Genomic DNA, 21,624 nt, shown 5'->3' on the forward strand with positions numbered 1-21,624 from the left:
GGAAAACAGGAAAGAGAATGCTTAAATTTATTTACTTTCATGATGGTTTTGGTGCTACATGAAAAACAGGCTTTTTCAGTATAGTAGAGTTGCATTTACAAGTCATTGTACCGGCAAAGTTGTTCTCAAATCCCAGCAGAAGTCAGTCCATAATATCCAACACAATCAGATGAGACCATTTCCCCAAATGTCTTTGACTTTTGGAGACTACTGTCACGATGTTATTTAGAAGAACATGCAAGTGGGCTAATCCACTTAGGTAAAACATCGGTTTATAGGCACAGGGTCAGTTCTGTGAATAATCATAATGAAATGCTATACTCAGCAGAACTTATTATCGTATCCTAGAAAGAGTTAATATTAATATGAGTGGGCAAGGGGAACACTAGAGAAAACATTCACTCATCTGTAATAGCTTTTAGTGTATACCGTTCCTTTTTTTTTTTTTTTTAGTGTAGAAAGATTTAGGTCAGGAAATATTGTTCATGGGAAACAACCAGTTCATTTGCAAACCCTTCTTGGAAGGCACATGATCTTGGCAGGTTAACATTTGCCTAAAGGAGTCTCTGATGAAGAGAAACAAGGACTTTGGTTTCCATCACAGTCAGTCCATTAGCATTAGCCTAGATGAACACACAATCTGCACTCAGAGACATGAAAACAATAGCTTTCCCTCAGAACAGTAAACAAAATCAGAGGAAAAAAAATAATTCTGGTAATGGGGGGCAACCAAAATTAAAATGAAACAAACAAAAATGTAAGATACCGCTTTAATTTGGGGTTTGATTTTTTTTTTATTATTATTAGGGGGGGGTTTAATGGTGTAATAGCCTCTACTTTAATTACCTGTCTGGTATGCCAAACTCGGTCTCAGAGGATTAAGCCTCCAAGAAACAGCTGCTCATTCAAGAACTTTACCTTCTTGCTCCCTCTAGTGTTCCGAGAGATCCTCCACAGTTTCACCTAGCCCTAAGCAGATTATTTTTCTCATTATTTTCTTCCCACTACATCCTACAGGAGTGATTTGATAAGAAAGGATCGAGAGTGACTTCGTTATGGCAATAATTTAGAATACAAACCTTCACCTGGCATGCTGCTAAGTAATCCAGACTGTTGTAAGGTCCTTTACATTGCTCAAATTAGTATGCCTTATCTTTCGCAGACAAAGAAACATTAGGGCTTGAGAAACAAAATACAAATATAGGTATCACTACAGCTGCTTTTAAGCACATGTTTTTAATTGGACGTTGGTGTTATAGACCAAAGCTGTGATCATCAATTAATCTTTCCTATAACCAAAGGGAAATAATGCCAGTATTTTTGTGCTTAGTTCTTTTTCTGTATCGTGGTACAAACCCACAAAACTAGCGGCTATCAGCTTCAAGAAAACGAGCTTCTAAGCTTAAAAGAAAAGCAGACCTCCACAACTGCCATCATTAACACTTATAGCCTGCTATAGATAGTGGTATTCCTGAATAATGAACGTCTGAACTACTTGATTATATATAAGAAGCAGTAATGCCACAATTGCTCAGGATAACAAGCAGCAAATTCATATTATTCCCCAAACATCACTGGCACTGTCTTTTAAAAGTTCATCTTTATCTTTAAAAAGAAAAGCTGTAAAGCTAAGATACAAAAAATGAACACAGCATGACACACTGGCTGCCTATAACTCCAAACTACTTAAACCAATGCTACTCCCAGGCACCCTCAGTGGAACGAGTTAAAGTCCAAAACGCCAAGCTAGCAAGACAAGATAGTTAATTAGCTTCCTGATGCGTAGGAGTACTTACAGCATCTACAGAATCCACTGTGGAAAACATTATTCTCTGATCAAAATACTGTCCAAGCCTAGAAAACTAGTGCTTCTATTTTTTCCAGTCTGACTTCTGCCAATGGCAAGCTGGAAGCATCCCCGGGGCAATAAAAGGTGAAATGATCAAAGTCTTTTCTGCTGCATCAGCACAATCCTGACACTGTCTAAAATCGAGACAGGGAAGAGCAGAGATTTTGGTTCTCGTCGTTTTCAAATAAGTTTTTAAAAGGTACTTTTGATACACACGGAAATATCTTGGATCAGAAAGATATAAAATAAAGATTTTTGCTCTTTTTTCCACGTATATAAATCACTGTATCAATCATGGGGTAAAAAATGGCAGTCTTTATATATAAGTAATATTTCAAGTTCCCATTTCTAGGTGAATGTCATATTCTTTAACGATATATCAGAAGGCAAAATTTTTCACTCATCTATTTCAATTTAAATTCTATTTCCTTCACCATGATATGTGCCTAAATTCTGGAAGGGACATTTAAGCCAAGTGCTATGTAGAGAAAAAACCTAAAAGATAGTGATGTATACCAGAGAAAGTTTTAACATAATGCCTGATCCTGAATCACTGACAGAGTGATAGGTTCTTTTGATACACAGATGTACCTTTTTGAGAAATCAACTCAAAATATTTTCAAAGGTACCCATAATGCTGTCTTAACAAACAGGTTCATATTCCTTCTTTACAAAATCAATTCAATGTGAATCAAGAAAATGAGTCATCCTTATTTCCTCACAGTCTTTAATGTTTCTGGCTGCTCATAGTTTAGTTTCAGATCAAAGTAACATAAAAGTGAATTAAAGATTCTTCTAATCTGTTATGCATATCTGACTAGAAATATATTTCTTTTTACCTACTGCATAATATTTCATGTACTTTCTTCTGTTGTGTTTTGGTAAGAGATTGGAACATAATATGTCTGTGGAAAATTAAATTTTATTTAAGTTTAGAGAGTACTTTATCAGCACTTACAAGGTAATAGCATATTAAATCTCTACACAGATAAGTAAATTAACTACAAGAATCATGAACCAAATCAGTTAAAATAGTGAACACTTATTACTAAAATAATTGTTTATGTTTGCTTGGTCAAATTTGTAGGGTAAAAAAGCATAGAGTTTTTAAAGGAGCCTAGGGGATTCATTTTCATAGTCAATTTAATTTGGTAGACTGAAAAATAAAATAGAGGCTTAACATCATCTTAAGAGATCTTCCATTTTGTTTGAAAAAGTTCACAGTCAAAAATATTTTCTTCATCCTGTCTTCCCATCTTCTACTTTCCTACATGAAAGAAAACCAAATCAACAAACCCTACAAAAACCAAATTGTCGTGTCCTCCTGCCCCCCCGACGAAAAAGAGAGAGCGAAGATTAAGAAAATGGAGAATAAAAAATGAAGAGCAGAAGAATGACACATATTTTACCAGCTTTGCATCAAAGAGCACTTGTCTTGTTTATGAAAGATAACAGACAATGCTTTTCAGTAGATGAGTTTTAATAATTGCAGACCAGATTACTATAAAAAAATACCCCATATTACAATATGTGTAAATTCCTCGTAAGGACTGATCCTTTCCCCAAACAAAATAGTAGGGGGAAGGAAAAGCACCGTTATATCCTAAACAGTCACAATCCTGTCTTTGCAATGCTGCCAGCTAACAAAACTGCTTTCTGCTGGAATAAACTGCATGAAAGAGCGGGTCCTTGTTTTCTTCATGCTTGCCAGTATACTGCCATTGTTTTCAGATGTTTCCCTACCTATTTTGCCCTTAGTTTAGTAGTTCTTCTCAGCAGGTGGTGTCCCTCTTGCCATCGGACCTTGCTGTCATAACATAATTAAGACTTGGACTGCTGTACCACCTCAGGGCTGCATTAAAGCCAAAGGGCCACGTGCAAACATACTATTTGCTTTTATGTCACTGTACATTACTGTGATCTAAATCAGTGTCATAACTATTTTACATGCTGCTTAGCAACAGAGGCAGAAACCACAGCAACTGAGGTCACCTGCAGCATTTTGTACATTTCTACATTTCCCGTTCAGTTGAGAAGGAAAGAACCATCCTGAAGACACCAGTCAGACCGCTACACCTATTCTGGCCTCAGGAGATTCAAACCTTGAACAGAAACAATTAATTCTAGAGTAGATTTCCCGACTCCGCTCTAACCCACTGAAAAAGCCCTAAAATGTGTCTATAGCTTTTGAGACACTTTTTCTATTTCGGCTCTTGGTCATGTCAATAAGGACCTTTCTGTGAGACATCCACATTTTTCACCACTTCCAAAATCACATGAAGAAAGGCTAGTAGTCAAACTGAAATATTTCCCCAGCCTGTGAAATCAACTAAAACTCTAATTTGTAAAGCAATCGATGAAAATTAGTTGCCAAAAGCCCTCCATAACTTACTGTAACTATTGAAGAAGCACGGTAAATGTCTTGGACTCAGATCTGATGAGGCAATATACACAAGAGTGACAAAGGAAAAAAAACTCTGACTTTTGCTATTGAACCTTGAACGTTGGCTCAAATAGACTCAAAGTTGGCTTTCTGTAAATATTATCTAATGCTTGTAAACAGTTGTTCTTGTGAACACAGCTACTAGGAAACATTCTTTAATGACTGGACCCCCATACTCATTTTTTTTTCTTTTTTTTGTGAAATCATGCAAAAGCATCAGCGTTTTCTTTAGTGTTTTCTTTCAGGTCGTCCTGAATAAGGTATTTTTCACCTGACAGCCAATAATACACCTGAAGCTGGCTAAGAGCAAGTGTGAGATTTGTTACTGAGTAGAATAGATGAAAAACATTGGCAACCTCTTTGAGCTCTCCAAGAGTAGTATATTTATTTAAAGAAAATGCTCTAAATATTTACAAGTGAAACAGAGTAACAATCCACAGGAAAAGTCTAAGGTCCTCTGTACTCCCTACAAAAACAATGTAGGGGAAGGTTTTCACACCCAAGATCTGGCAACTAGTATAGTGAGCGAAAGGCAAAGTAGCTGTCAAAGGGAAAATATTCCTTCAGATGCTGAGGCTATTTCAGCTGTGGTGTTTTTAAAGACTTGTGTTACAAGTAGTACCAAAAAAACATGACATGAGCTGCAGCTTGACACCAGTGGGGTAAAAGCCAAAGACTGAAACAGTGATTGATAAAAGCCTACTAAAAGAAGAATAAACTTGATAAAAAGTCCTAGCAAATGCAGCCTTGGTACAGACAAGATCTCATTCTTCCTGAAACACCTGTGGCAGTTTCTCTGTTATGTCTATATATGTGTAGTCACAGGTATTTATAAAGGAGCAAGGCTCACAGCAAGAAGCTTTCGACTTCTTCTCATGACCTATGTCTTGAAGAGGCCTCTTTCCACTTTCTAGAGACATGCACCCTTCAGGCACAGAGTAACGCTAGATATCTACTCTCAGACTGTCCCTGAGTTCAGACATGTAACAGATGCTTGGTGCTCCTGCGACACTTACCTGAAGCGTAAGGCCCAGAAGTCAAGGAAAGGAGGAAGTGCACAGAGGATGGGAAACATCCAAGCTGAATCAATTTACTAAGCAAGTTCAAAGCTGTGGTACTCTCATTATTGGCCTCCTCTAACCTTTCTTTTCTAATGCACTTGTTGAGAATCTGCATGAGAGAACGTTTTATTGTTTTCATGTAGCTAATTCAGTGAACCATAATTGTAAATGAATAACTGAGGGCTTCTTAGTGTTTGGAGAAATTTATTGTCACTGGTATTTTGCCCTTTACTCTTTTCCATTACAACTTCTGCAACAATAAAACTGTAGCCTGTGGTCAGCTTTTAATAATAGCTGTGTAGTCAGTTCTTTCCCCAACACTGTATCACATTTCTTCATTTTCTTGAGGCCACAAGTCACCTCCTTGCCTTCTTATCTGCAGTCAAAACTTCATCAGAATGTGCATATAAGATTGAGGTAAAATGCTGTGTAACATATGTTTTTTTACATATCAAATCTAACGTAATTTTAAAAAGATTATACATGTAGGAATAAATCCAATTCAGTATCACATAAGCAGAATCCATGGAACAGGGTGTGGGGGAAGCCAGTGAGTGGAAAATTGCATAATTTCGTATGATCAGGTTGCTCGAAGCCTCAACCAACCTCTCCATGAACACCTCCAGGGACAGGGCATCCACAATTTCTCTAGGCAATCTGGTCCTGTGTCTCACCATATTCATTCCTTACATCTAATCAAAATCTGCCCTTATTCAGTTGAAAAACATTATCCCTTGTCCTATCACTACATTCCTCGATAAAAAAAACCTCCCCAGCTTTCTTGTAGGCCATCTTCAAGTAGTGGAAAGCTGCTATAAAGTCTCCCCGGGGCCTTTTACTCTCTAGGTTTAACACCTGCAGCTCTCTCAGCCTGCTGTCTTAGGTGAGGTGCTTTGACCCTCTGATAATCTTCGTGGCACTCCTCTGGATCCTTTAAGCAGGTCCATGTCCCTTTTATGCTGAGAGCACCAGAACTGAACACAGGCATTTCACAAGAGCAGAGCAGAGGGGCAGAATAACCTCCTTTGACCTGCTGGCCACTCTTCTTTTTATGTAGCCCAGGATACATTTGTCTTTTTGGGCTGCTAGCATACATTTCCAGGTCATGTTGAGCTTCTCATCAACCAAGCTTCCCAAGTCCATCTCCACAGGGCTAGTCTTGATTTGTCTGAATCCATGTTTGGAATTGCCTCAACCCAAGTACAGGACCTTGCACTTGGTCTTGTTGAACTTCATGAGGTTTGCACAGGCTCACCTCCCTAACCTGTCCTGGTCCATCTGGATGATATCTCTTCCCTCCCCTCTAGAGTACAAACAACACTGCTTAGGTTGGTGCTATCAAATTATGTAAGTTTGTTGGTTTTGGTATTTTTTTTTTCATTACGTCTGCTTGAATATTTGAACCAGCATTCTGGTTTGTGGAACAACAGGCAAGGTAAGCGATTTTGCTAAAGTCTTCCCAGGTCCTGACTGAACTGTTATGTGAACACAGTGAACTAAGTTTTTGAGAAAACAGAATTTGACTCTTACCATTTGTAGGGATATGTTTGGCAACAAAAGGCAGCACAAGAAATAGCAACAAATACAGAGTCAAGCTCTGTGACATACTGAAGTAGCCTAGCTCCTACCAAAGGCCAGGTCTTGATTCTCTATTGCTTCACATCAACTTGAGAACACAGCATTCTGCTGTCCTGATGTGTCAGTGTTTCATCCATACCTTCTATTGGACAACACAATGTTAGAAATAATAATAATAAAATAATTTTAAAAAGGCCTTAGAAATTAGTAGAATTGTAGGTGATCAGCACGATACCGTCCAAGTTCATATACAGTGAACAGAAAATAAGCCTGGCCTAGCAGTCTTCACAGACATTAACAAGGAAAAGAGTACTGTATTGCATTGAGTTTCTTTTCCACAGGCATGAAAGGCTTTCTTTGTTTTCTTATGAAAGTCCTAGCCTTCCCTCACCAAAACATTCTATGTGAGTTGTCTTTTATTTCTCTGAGAAAGACACCACCACCAGCTGGCTACCTTCAAGGTTCCTCCACTTCAATCTTCGAGCAATAAAAATTCTGCCTCAGAAAACTTTTTTCTTTCACTCTGTTCCCTCTTTCTTTACTTTATTCCTCTTTCCTCTCCTACCACCTCTCTTTTGTTCTGGCTGCATACACAGATAGTAGAAACAGCTTGGATAATTGTCAGAAATGTAGAATCAATAGAGTCCAAATGGCTTAAAGCTCAATCTGTCCTTTTCACAATTAGAAATATGTAATTATGGATATATTTTTTCACAGTTAAATATAAGGTAGATGTCTATATATTATATACACACAATAATGCAGAACTTTGTAACATATTTCTTTTTATACTATTTTAAAATTTACTTTAAAATGTTTCATGCATGAAAATACTTAAATTCCTCGATGATACCCAGTTGCTGAAGATCTAGAAAATCTATTTCTATTTGTAGAGCTTGCAAAGAGCTAAAAAATCTGCGCTAAATATTCTGTATCTTTTTTAACACCAGTTCATCTAAAAAATGAACTTAGCAAAACAGAGACTCCTAAAATGGGCGCATAGGGTTGTCTCAATGACCAGCATGTAAACAGTATCAGCTCTAGGCCATCAATGAGCATTTTCAGTGACTAGCTGGCTACTGACAAGTGCCACTATTAATCACTTAGTTAACTTCGGAAGGGTAGAAATACCCAAACAAAACATCATTTCAAAATGTTGTGCATAACCTTCATTCTTACCTTTCATATACTGAGAATACTCTCTTATGTAGATTCAACCTATTTTGGATTCACATGGTGCTAACAGAATTATTCATAATAACAGACTTCTAAGAAACCAATTTCAGATTCTTCTTATTAGACAATTATCATTAGCTACAAAGTACTAGATAACTACAACCCCTCAGCTAGATCATTACATGCATATTCGATTTGACTCAGAATAAATGTCACACACTCCTTCACTCAAGTTCTCAAATATAATTATTAAAGTCTTAAGAACCAGCTCTGAATAAAATTAAAGGAACCCCCAGACAGACAATCTTTCACATTTTGCAGCAGTTTAGTCTAGTTTCAAAAGATTTAAGTCTGAGAGTACAGGTGAAGTTTTTTGGGGGGTCTGGTATTGCATATAGTAAGGTATGTAGACCAGGAATTAAGAGTGGTGTCAAAACGCTGTACGGAATAAAGGTTGCCATATCTCTATTTCAGTACCATACACAAAAATATCTTTCTGAAACTTCTCTTGAATTATAGTGATTGCACTTAATTATAAACTAGTAATAGTTGAGCATGGAAGGACTCCTGGTTGATCTTACTTTATACCACAGCATGTTACAGGACCCTATTCCTTTGCTGCTAGGTATCTTAGAGTCAGCTAAATCCCAAGGGAATTCTTTAAATTGTCATGACAAGAACTAGCAGCCTAAAAGACAGCAAAATTATGCATATGTGTTGTCCTACAGCTGGAGTAAATTAGCTGTTTATGGAAATCTCACCTATTGACTTAATCATTTGCTTATGTAGCTTATACTTCCCTTTTCTCCATTTGTATTTGTGCGAAATGAGGTATGAACCTCAGTGATCTGATCTGCTTAAGCTAGACACACACACACACTTCCACAGTGCAGATGTCTCTTATTATGGATTTTACAGAACCAATGTGAGAGAAACTAGAATTTGCCCCATGTGTTTCCATGTAGCAATAGGCATGAGGGGGGCTGCTGGAACAGTGCTCGCTGTGATGACACAAAAATTTAATAAAGAAGAAAAATGCTTTGATTTCTTTCAGTGATCCATGTCATTAATCAGCATGGATAATTCATCCATTAAAACATTCAGCAGTACCTTGCCTATTGATAGGAGCAGGCTGTTGCTTTCTGTGAAAGAATAAGATAGCTGTGATTCATGCTTTGTACCTGCTGCCCACCTTCATTGTACTTACAGCACCAGTTTTATTTGTAACGTCTCTATCACGCAACTTAGGAAGCATTTTCTTTTTAAGTTGCTGTAGGTCTTAGGAAAGCTGTCTGACCTAGTCAGCTCTCAGTCACTTAAAGAAATATCTTTGCACTGCTAGTTTTGATCTCCTTGTTCTTTAGAAAGAAAAACTGAAAGCGCTGACATAAAAAGATTAAATCATATTCAACTGAATCAAAGAAACTGTCGGCTTTCCTAGTTATGAGGAAAAGATCAGGAAAATAACATTCTTACCTAAATAACATTCTTACCTAAATTTAGGGGTTTAGACTGATCAAGGAGGGGAGCAGTTCCAGCAAGAGTTGGATTAAACTCCCTAATTTACAAGATTTCAGACCCCAGCCATTCAAATTTCACAAGCAAATACAAGCTCAAATGTCACACAATTTCTCTGCTAGAAATTTCATTACACACCGTCTGCTTCCCAGGTTTTGGTCATGACTGAATCAAACCAGAGAAAAGTGTTTTTTCCTTTCAGAAATTTAATGTCTAGCAGGATTCAAAATGACAATTCATGAGTTTTGCAATCATGTCCATTACTACCAACATCCTTTTCCATCCACAGAATTTATTGTATTTTGATTTAAAGTTCAGACCTACAGTTTCTTTTATCTCACCTCATTCTATAACTGTAATAAAATAAATTTAGGGCCTGAAACAATCTGCTCCACGGTTGGCAGAAGCCCTTATTTGACTCAGGTGGTGGGATAGTCACTTAAAAGTATGAAATTTATCTCCTCAATTTCAATGTTGAGCATTTTAGATATTCAGTTGATTTTCTAATTTTGAACTTAATTTTAGTCTACCATTTAGGGCAAAAAGTACACTTTCATAGCCAGAGAAATTTCCAGTTGAATTAACATGAAGATTTCCTAACAAAAATGTCACAAGAGAAGTTATTGTTTAAAATTCTCATCTTTCGTTTGTTCAAGATCCAGAGATCTTCTAGTAAGAGATATTTCTTTGTGACTTTTTAATTCAAGGAGTCTTTCATCATTAAGGTATAAATGACCTTTTCTGTCCAGGATCCTAGTTTGGGAATTTATGTTTTAAAAAACTTAAGAAACCTGAAAAATCTTCAAAATATTTTTCTTGAAATTTACATCCTTCAGGAATGGAGAGGGAAAGTTACATACTTCAGTCAAGGAGAGGGAAAATGTCCTCTGAGACAGAACCCAATATGCTGGAACTCAATTAGATTTTGACCTTCTTCAGCCATAAAGGATTGGTAGACAGACATTGTTTTCTACTTGCCTGAATTAAATTGGGTCTCCTGAGATGCATATGAAGCAATTTAAAAAAGAGAAAACCACAGTTAACTGAATTTATTCAACCATCAATCTGAAGTAAACCTTATTTACAGTATTAATCTATTAAACTAATATAATCTTTCACATTTTAATCAGAAAAAATGACATTTAATTACTGTTGAACAGCCAAACCTTCAAAAAGCTCCCCTATCTAGGCATTCAGCTAGGCTACCATTTTTCAGTCTCACTACAGTGAGTCTTGTACACTTTTATGCTTCCCTTGGTCTAAGTACACTGCAGGTCAGTTTTATTAATTCAACTCCTTGACATGTTTTCTAAGCAGGAATATGCACTATGCACTCTTGTCACCATTTTCATATAAATTACACCTTTTAGTTCAGCTGCCTTACATCGCAAGAACAGGCACTACCTCCTTTCCCAAATCCATTCTCCAAATGTCCTTGTTTCCTTGTACATCTGTTTTTCTTTTATTTTCTTAGCACTTGTGATGGTCAAAGAGATATAAGTTTATTAAAACAAACAAACAAACAAAAAAAAAAAAAGAAAGACAAGCAATTCTAATGTCAACTATTCACAGATCTAGAAACGCCAACAGGAAAAAAAAAATCCCTTTCTATTTTATTCATGTGAGCAAGAGCTCCAGAAATGTTCTCTTGTGAAGTAGTTTCAGACTATGACTTAAAGATGCTTGGCTGTGCCTTGTACATCTAGTTTCTTCCACCCTAACATCCCGAAACTGAGTAGGATGCTTATGATAACATACCCCTCTTTGTGCACAAATTTCCTGCATCTGCTTTTGTTTTCTTTCACCTCCACTTCTTTTCATACTCAGTTTTGTAACACTGACCTTTTTTTATTCTGACTGTGACCTTAGGAACTTTCCAATCCCAGCCTCCTGCAGAAGTTTGAGATAACCGATTTCATCTCCAACATACCTATCAGACTGTGCCATGACATTTCTACCTGGACAGTGACTATTGGGGTACAATGTTTCCTCTGTGTTTTGGATCTTGAGGAGCAGGGCAGAGTTCAGATATTTTGCAGCAGACTCTATATAATAAGCCATTCTAATGGTAAAACAGTTTCATTAACTCACTCACTCTGATCCATATATGCATGCATAACAGATCTGTAAATCTTCACTTTTTATTATTTTTCCAGAATTCATTTTCACATTTATAGAAACAGATAACCTGAATTTTGATTTTTAAAAAAGTATAGTGAGTAAAAACACACCAACAAATCAAGCCTCAGTCATTTGAGTCAGCTTGCAAAGCCTAAAATAGAAATATATATTTTTCAATATTTCATCATTGTACAAGCAGGGAATTAGAGCAGCAGCACTGCCAAATTGTCCATATAAAATCAAATTCTTCCATATCAAAGTACCCTTCACCCTCCTCTGCCCACCCCAGAATTATATTGCAGCAATTCACTTTTAAATCACTGGTTCTAAAATTTCAACTATCAGACAATACAGTCTAATAAAAGTGGCCTTAGCTACTTTTCACAGGAGCCCCAAACACTTTGTTTTGGAAGAGGCAGTGGTTTACTGTAAATTTTTTTTATAATTTTTTTTCTCTCAACAGAATACACAAGGTTTTTTTAGTTCAAGTCTTTATATATACTGAAAGCTGTGGCATGGCCTTGTCTGAAGTATCTAGCATCATAATATAAGTTTATTGAAAAGTTTATCAATCAGTGTCTGAATACTTATCTTATTATTCATTAACATGACCATTAATCAGCATTATGACATTCTAGTTTTTTTTTTTTTAAAAAAAGAAACAAAAAGATAAAAAAAAGGAAATAAGTCATTAAAAGAATACTTGAGGATTCTTCCTGCAGTAACCTGTAGGCATGAGGGAAAACTCATTGTCAAGTGTGATTTATGAAAACTTGTTAAATTTACTTAAGGTAACTGTGAAGCAGACTAGTACACTAACAGTCTTTTTAACGTAAACCCTTATGGAAGATAGTGCATCATTTATTGACTAAAAAAGCTTATTTAACTTGTCACAACATAGAAATTAATTAATATAGAAGTCAAAAGGCTGTCAATTTGTGCTATTAAATACAAATATTGGGTGGTAACCTAGCTATTGATACCATTCAATGGATTTCTCTCGCCTTCTCATGTAAAAATTAGATATTAAGTGCACATGCAAGAGATAACTATAGTGCAATAAATGTAGAGCCACTACAAAAAAAAAATCTACTATATACTGTGACATTTCAGATCAGCCTTTTTTTAGATTTTTCTTTTCTTTTTACACAAAGATGAATTATTAGGCCATTTATATTTTAAAACACCAGTTCATTAAGAAGTATTACTTTCTAGCAGATTTTTGGTCTGCATATAACAAATTTCTTCTTTTACTGAGAACTGGTATCACTCCTTCTGGCCTACAAAGGCAAACTCACCTCTGTTTCTACTATTTTTTCTCATACACAAATTCTTAACAGCTGAAAACTTATTGCATGTAAAATGCACTCATACATATATACATAAACATATATGCTGTTGAAGCTGCATCCTGCTCTGAGCCTAGACTGGCAGGTGGTCATCTCCAACAACAGGAGTTTCTTGTGAAGAATTCAAGACTCCTTGGTGTTGTGTAGCAAAATTAATGAATACCTGTAAGATATGAAAAAAAAGTAAGACTTTCAAAATAACGGTAGTTGAACTGAGACTCTGGAGACATAGCTCATGGTGGGTTTTAGTTGCTTTCCTAACCTTTTGTGACACAAGAATTATAGTTTATGTTGAGGGAACACACCTAGAGACATGTTTTGTGAACTCTAGAAATAATCCCTCTTCACATCTCCAGGTAACACAGACTGTGGTGGTGACAATTCGCAGTCCCACCTTCTCATCTCACATGTCTAGATGCATCAAAGTACTGATGAGGATTGCACACAATACAAATACATGGCTTTCTGCTATGTTTTTACTGTGCACACCTCCACTGTAAAAGCAGTAGGGTTCATGAAATTACTGTGTAAAGTCTGAGATGGTCTGGAACTGCTGGTTTATTGCATACTGGGTAATCCAGTAAACATAGTAGTATTCCACTACATCAACAATTACAATACATAGACTGTTTCAACCACAACAATAAAAACAAAAGAAAAGAAGGGGGAAAAAAAAAAAGAAAGAAAAATTAATTAAAGAAAAAAGTTACTTACCTGCTCTAATGTGGTTTGGTTAATGGAATAGTGTTTGATTTGAAGAAAAGCTTTGTGATTCTCTAAGACTCTGAAGAGCTCTGCTAAGCATCCCTGGCTTCGTGGTACATGGAACTCAAGCAGGTTATGGTGCTGTCCCTTAAAATGAGCAAAAATGATAAAACCAGACAAAAGTGAATGCATATTATAATGAAGTTACACTTGCTTGTAAACCAGTCTAGCTTCAATAGGCTCTCATTGGAGATTAACATGGAAAATATGAGCTTTTAAAATAAGAGTATATTTTGTCTACATTGGTGGCACAAAGAAATGTTCATACTCAGAGCACAGATTTGGTGCATGTTCTGACTTGATATTTTGTTAATCTCATAAAAGATATGCAAATTCAGGACACTTATATGCTATAGGTTTTTAATCCAACAAACTAGTCCTGTTACAATACAGTATGGGAGAAGACTTATAAATATGTATAAACATACACAAACAGGTCCGTATCTGAGGTAGTTATAATTTTACATTATTCTTTTCCTAAACACAGATGAAGTAAAAAAATAAATGAAAAATTAAAATTAAAGATAAATTTTTCTTGGGATATAATTCGTATACTGAGACTTATCTCTGGACTTTATCAGGAATTAATCAAACCAAGTACTCCCGTTGACTACAATGCACTCCTACTTCAGGTGAACATCAAGGTGAATTTACAGCCATCAAAAATAAGAGCAAAAGAAAATTTTCACTCAGAGAAAGTCCCTGTTTATTTTACATTTATTATACATTGTCTGAATGTCTGCTTGGAGTTGGCTTAATCAATGTCAGAAGTCATATTTTTAAGAATTTTTTTAGCAAGAAAATAGAAGGGATGCTCATACATACTTTTTCCAAAAAGATCAATATTTCAAAAAGTGTATGCATTGTTCTTACCAGCTCATACTTAATGCTGACATATAACAAATACTATGATGAGCTTTAGCTGTACCTTAAACTGTGTTCCAGGAAAATGCAGTTGTAGACAGTCCAAAACCATTCTTCCATAGTGTATTTCTTTACTAAGCCAAACCTTGACAGAATATCCATCTCCAAACCTGAGAATGATATACAGAAACATAAATCCATTTGTCTACACTATGAGGCCAGGAAGAACACTTGTTTCAACTATCTCCTTATAATTATGTCAAATAACATCATATATGCCTACTATACTATCACTGCAATTTTAGTATTATACTACTGAAAAACAGGATTTCAATCAGAAAGTTGTTAAATTAATGATAACAAACAGAAACAAAAAAAATACGTTATGCATACAGTTGAATCGCTGCAGTATGTTTCACTATCCAATGTACCCGAACTTCTGTTAACTAAACTGGGTTTGAATTGCTATATTGCTTTGAAAGTTTAGCAAAAAGCAATGAAGATAACCAATCGCATATACAGAAGAAAAAGGATCTTTTAACTTTCCTATTGAGAAAAATGGGTATGTAGTACTATTTTTCATTTTTTTTAACAAATCTGCACATTCATATGCATATTTCAACTGTGTGAGTGCAACTATATGCAAAGGAAAGTATAGGGGTACTTAGTGAGATGGCAAAGTTAATGAATTTTTTAAGCTCTAAGGCCACACAATCTGTCTCAGAGTAATTCAGGAAATGAACTTCTCTTTCTCAACATACACGTGATAAAAGCTAAGTACAGGAAATCTAACCAACAAATTATTTTTCATCAGATCTACTCACTGTTAATATTCAGTTGGGGAAGTTGCATTAAGCCCATAAACACTGAAAAGGCAACTATATTCTTATGCACATTGCCTAAGCCATTGAAATTATGCCTCACCTATTCCCAGAACAAGGCACAAGGCAGAGCTCAGCAGAGAGGTGGGGTGACGTAGAGCTGCTGCTGCATCCCTCCCCTCCCAGCCCTGCTTTGCAGCTATATAGCCTCTCTTTGGGTTCACCTTCTTGTTTAATTGCTAGCGGGGGAAAAAGAGCAGCAGGAGCTAAGTCAGAAGAGCTTTCCCCTGCCACTGTTGTTCCTTGATGCTGGGGACAGTAGAAAGGCAGAGAAGGTAGAGGGATATGGAGCTCAGACTGCACAGCCCATGTCCCTCCAGAAACCTGCCACTTCCTCCATCTTCCCAATGACCACCAAACGTACATCCTTCACTCCAGCATTACTCCCTTTTCTTCATGCGCAAGCTCTGTGATTACTCATCACTAATCTTTTACTCCAGTTCCAAAGTTTCTAGTCACTATCCTCTGTATTACTGCCTCTTTCTGGGTACAACTTGAGATTTAGGGTAGCAGCTGGATTAAATGGATCTGACAGGCATGAAGCACTTTATCACGTAATAAAAACAAGTATATATGACATCACAATCTACAATGCTGCCCTTTTCCAATATAGGAAAAAATGTCTATAGAATACCAATCAAATGTAATTAAAAAAATCAAAAGGACTATTCTGAGACATGTCCAGTTTAACCCACTGTCTGAGCAACTTCCAACAAAATACTTCACATGAAGCACTACATGTTCCTCATCTACACTATATGTACAGCAATGTAAGCGCTTAATTTTTATTTTGTGTTGGATCAGGAACTCTTTTGTTATAAAGTAACAAAGTTGTCATTGATTTTAGATCAGGGCAAGTTTCCTCAATGAAATGTTGTAGACCACAGATATTATTCTATTAAGAATTTCACATGAATTCAAAATATATTTTCCAAGGATCTTCTCAGACAAGAATCCTATTGCTTTGTGTAGAATGAAAACAGAGTTGCTACATTTCAGGTATTATAGTGGCAGCTTCTGCATAAAAAGTTGCACTGCACAAAAAGTCTCATTACAAATAAAGTACTCCAGGGTCCTTGGTCTTTGGTTGGGTTTTTTGTTTCTTTTTTCTTGCAGTTAAATGCAACCATTGAATTGCTTGAAACACAGTAAGAAGAAACATTCCTGATGTCCTCTTTGTTGGTTTCCGAAGGACTTTATTTAAATTAAATCCTATTTTGTCCAAGCTGCAGGGTATCACATATTCACTGGACAGCGTGACCTGACAGATGAATACTGCTGTTACACAAAAGAGATCCAGAATAAGGTGGAATCCAAAGAAGTGGCTGGCTGATTTGCTTTGCAATGATTTACTAACGCACAATAGATCTCTAATTAAATGTTTTATATGCATAGCGTCATCCTTGAAAAAATATGTGACAATAAAAAAAGATTTTACAAAGGTGAATACAGTTGAGAAGGGTGTTCAATTTAGTTGACAGCCAACTTGAGGCAACCTTTTACAAGAGATCATCGATTCTGATCAGTTTTCTGGCATCTCTACAGAGCCACTATTGAACTACAGTTTGAAAAATGCTGCTTTGTGGAGATGTTCAACAGCCTCATAAAACGAAATTGTATACAATGAAGTTTCCAAAGAAAATGAATCAAAATTCTGATTAGCAAAGACAGAGGTGTCTGTACAACTTTGGTTTAATTCTAAATTGTGAATGGCATAAATACCAGCATGGTACAAATAAAAAGCTTTAAAAGATTTTTTTCTTTTGGTTCGTCAAATTACGATGCTTCTATACCTTGATTTTATAATTCATTTTAGTACAAAAATTCCCCATATAGAGTGAGTGGATCAGCAATAAGCATTTCCCTTTGCTATAATCAGCAAGCTGCTTTCAGTAGAGAACTGAGGCAATGGAAATTGAGTTGACCATTTATTTCACTGTTTTCCTCTTTGATTCAGGCAATATAATTAATTCAGGAACCCGAAGTGGAATTAAAGAGAAAAGCACAATCTGGTTTGATTAGCACTATTAGGATCAAACCTTTAGCACCTGATAGTTCAGGACCTAAGGAGGGAAACATTATCATTAAAATGGCATAAGTTGAGCCAGCACACCTGTTCAGCAGCCATCTGCTACAAAAGAATCAACATCTCTTCAAAGCTATTCAACGAAGATATTTTCCACTGCTAATTTCTACCACATTACTTTAAGAACAGCTGCATTTTCATTTGTGTATACACACACACAAACACATATTCTGGCAGAAAATATATTTTTTCTCTCTATCCTCCTTCTTCTCCCTAAGTTAAACTCATTGTTTACCCTTGACTTTCACCTCATTAGCAGTTCTGGGAATACTACTTATTGACTGCTTTACCTACTAAAATGTCACCATAAGACTGAAACTGAAGTATAAATTCCCAGACTGATTGTAAACTGATTAAGTTGATTTTTAACAACACCATCAGATGCAGATGAATGAGCTTAGCAAACACATCCAAGAACTCCACACATTTAATCACACAGGTCCACAAGCTAGCTGAGCAGCTCAAATAACAAGGGAACAAAGGAACATAAAACGGCAGTAACAAATAGGACAGTTTCCATATTGGGTATTACTAAATAGGCTAAAACTTTTCAGCATTGAAGAAAGTTGACAAGATGGTAGAAAAGTGCCTTTACAGGGCCCAGAATTGTGACTGGCCCACAGAATATAACTAAGAAATGATTCTTCACCCTCCTATGTTTCTTGTGCAAGAACAGGGAACATCAAATTAAATCATAGGGAAGGCAATGCAAGATCAGTAAGAGGAAATAATTTTACTAAACCCGCCCTAGACTGGTTACAAGGGTCCTGAGAGGTACCAACCGAGTGTTTTCTGAGGTTTAACCTATGAAACCCTGTTTTCTGTGAAGGATGAAAAACAAGGAAGTCTATTATCAGCAGACTTCTATTGGCTTTAAAAAAAATAAATCTGTATTTTCATTTAAAACCTTGAGGAGTTTGAGTGTCTGTAAACAAAGAAAATCAAACCTAGAAACCACTGTTTTAACTTACTGCAGGGTCTAGAATGATGAGTTCATTGAATCACACTCTTCCAAAAGTCCATTTACCATCTCTTCTTTCCTCCAAACAAAACTGCTGAATGTAACTTCAGGAAGTTGAGAACATGCCCTTATTTTATAAACCTTGATGAATAAGTAAAGCATCTAATAATCCATATGCTTTTTTTCCACTAATCAAAGACTACATTTCCTGAAGAATTTTGCACTGTATATATATATACACATACACATATCAAAAAATTACAGCTTCCATAAAGTTTACTGCTGGAAGTATAATGTGCATACTTTATGTATGCTCTAGTTTGTTTGATCAAAAGATTACTTCAAAATGACATTATTGGATAACAAAATTTAAAAAAAAATAGAGAGAATGTTGGTACTTAGCATCTACAAGGAACCGCATCTTTTGGAATATATGCCATGAATCAAAGAGAGGGAATAATTTGTTACTGTGCTATTTGCTCTTCTCCTTTGGTTTACATTCATTTGCAGACAGATATGGTTCTACTTTCCATAAGTGAATAGACTTCATCTCAACAAGCTAACTTAGACATTCCAGTATTACTGCTGAAGCACAACATGCAGATTCAGGTTATTCCTCTTACAGCATAGATGCAAGTACAATTTACTAAGAGAACAAAGCTTAAACAGCATCGAAAACAACACACTTTGCAAAACATTGGGGAAAAAAAACCCCACAAATTGAAATAAAATTATTAAAACAATTAAATCACATTTTAAGATAGTTTAAAATCACACAATATATTTAATATTTTATCTATTAAGTAGCAAGTAAAGGTTATTAAATTAGAAATAGTTGTTTGGGGTTTTTTTGAAAAATGTTAAAATGAAAATGTATTATCACTTGCAAAATGTGAATTCCTTCTGCAAATATTCAGAACAACCTCAGTGTCGCTTAACCTGATTAGATGAAAACAAAGAGACATTACAAATTATAAAGTCACCTTCTACATACTATTCATAGATTTTGTTTCATCATTTTTTAAAGGATTACAGGTTTTCTGGGGCAACAATAGAAATATGAAAACAGTTATTTGAACAAGTAACATTTGTTCTAGTATACTATACATGCACTACTTGTTCACACACACTCCAGGCTTACATGTTGAGCCATCTAAAGTTAATTTCTGTATTCAATAATATCATTGCCATTATAGTGACAGGCTCATGTTACGAGCAATGAAGGGTTCAACTTTGCCACGCTCTTTGAACACAGGCATTTAAGTGCTTAGGCATGATTTCCAAATATATGACATAACCTTCAAAAAATCTTGTTAATTGTTCATATATGTGCACATACAAAATTATGTCTGATTATGAGCTTGTATGTATGCACATACAAGTAAGTATTAGAGATCAGTTACCCTTTTATTATTTATATATTACATTCCCAGAGAAAGATTAACAGCAGAACTGTAATTCTGTCTAAGGCTGATGGTGCAGCTTACAAGGAACAAAAATCGTTTCCTAAAAGTACCTTCTGGGTCTCAACAGTGAAAAAAACAGTGAGTAGTAACATTATCATTGTTTTGCCATCACTGTTTTCTGGTGTGCTTTATTTTTAAACTGAGTTTAAAAAAAAATAATCAGGATATGACATACTAAAATGTCTGTGAATAGGAGCTTATCAACCCTTCAAGGTAAAATTCTCAAGTTAAAAACTGCCAGAATGCAGACCAGATGTGAAATTAAAATTTAAAGCACTAATATATTTGCATTATGTAATAAGCTTTAATTACATCATCACATAGCATCTCTTCATGAAATCCTTGTTATGAATGCCTTCCAACACATATTGGAGGTACCTGCCCAGATAAGCAGCTTTCTTTACTGCAACATCTAAAAACGTAGCAAATAAGACAGCAGATTGATGAGAAAAAGAAAGTAAGTTCTTCACGGTGCTGGTTCTAGGCTTCCTCGCTAGTACATCTCTGTGATCTGTGGTAATTCACCCAGACCATATTTCTCTCTCTCATTAAGGGCCCACCTTGAGACCTGGGGCTCCAATTTGCAGAAAGAATTTGTAGCATTTTCACAAGCACCCACAGAAACAGCTGAAGATAACAAGCCTGTACTTCGAGTTTACTGTTAGACAAACAGAAAATATTTAGCCATAAACCCTTATTAAATTTAGCATGATGCTTCAGTTACTCCTCTACAGAATGGGAATAATTTTTTCAAATCCAGTTTCCTAGAAATATTGTGGAAAATATAGATGTTGATTGTTATGAAGCTTTGTTCCAATGGATGTTGATAATACTAGATTTAGAGAGAGTTTTGAAAAATATCTAGTACAAACAGTACACAGATCAGACACTAAAGAAAACAGGAGACTATGAAATCTTAATTAGCTGCTGCTCATTGAATGAACAGGTACACAAGTACAGTTCAGTGTCCTGTGGAACACATAGAATAAAGTGACAAAAAAATACACTGAAATGCACATACACAGTAAGGCTGAGTTAATGTTGCAGAAAGTTTTATAAGAGTGCAAAGATAGTGCTCATTTCTGAACTCTCAGTCTTTGTGTTTTTAAACTCGTAAGAACTTTTTTCTTCAAGTTTTCATCTGGGAAGATGAACTAATAGCTATATTACATAAATACACATCCTCTGCCTTAACGTATGTTTCACGTACAAAATGAATTTGTTTTCTAGTCAACAGGAATAAAAATTATATTCACTTCTGTATTTTATGTCACATAAGAAACTTACTGCTGGTTATCTGTTATAATACTGTTTCCACTGAAGGCTGAAATATTGATGGGATCTTTATACTTAATCCTTGCTTTTCGATTTAAGAAACCTACATGTGTCAATTTGAAAAGAACAATAAAATATTCTCAAATCAGCCTTTAAAAAAAGAGGTAAAGGGTCAATAGCTTGCCAACACATTTTCTACTCTAACTCTGCAATATCAAATGAATTATTTGT

At 35.7% G+C, this 21,624-nt stretch overlaps 1 protein-coding gene across 1 annotated transcript in view; it reads right to left on the minus strand.

The window, feature by feature from the left end:
* Positions 1–10,628: 10,628 nt before the first annotated feature.
* Positions 10,629–21,624, minus strand: part of ABCA13 (ATP binding cassette subfamily A member 13) — a 183,328-nt gene continuing 172,332 nt past the window's right edge. The window contains exons 53-55 of the mRNA XM_054060143.1: positions 14,789–14,894; positions 13,810–13,947; positions 10,629–13,258 (exon numbers count right to left, since the gene is read on the minus strand). Coding sequence (XP_053916118.1) covers positions 13,169–13,258; positions 13,810–13,947; positions 14,789–14,894 — 334 coding nt within the window. The 3' untranslated portion in view covers positions 10,629–13,168. The remainder of the gene's footprint in view (positions 13,259–13,809; positions 13,948–14,788; positions 14,895–21,624) is intronic.

The sequence above is a fragment of the Cuculus canorus genome, chromosome 2 (genome assembly GCF_017976375.1).
Source record: "Cuculus canorus isolate bCucCan1 chromosome 2, bCucCan1.pri, whole genome shotgun sequence".
Lineage (NCBI taxonomy): Eukaryota > Metazoa > Chordata > Aves > Cuculiformes > Cuculidae > Cuculus > Cuculus canorus.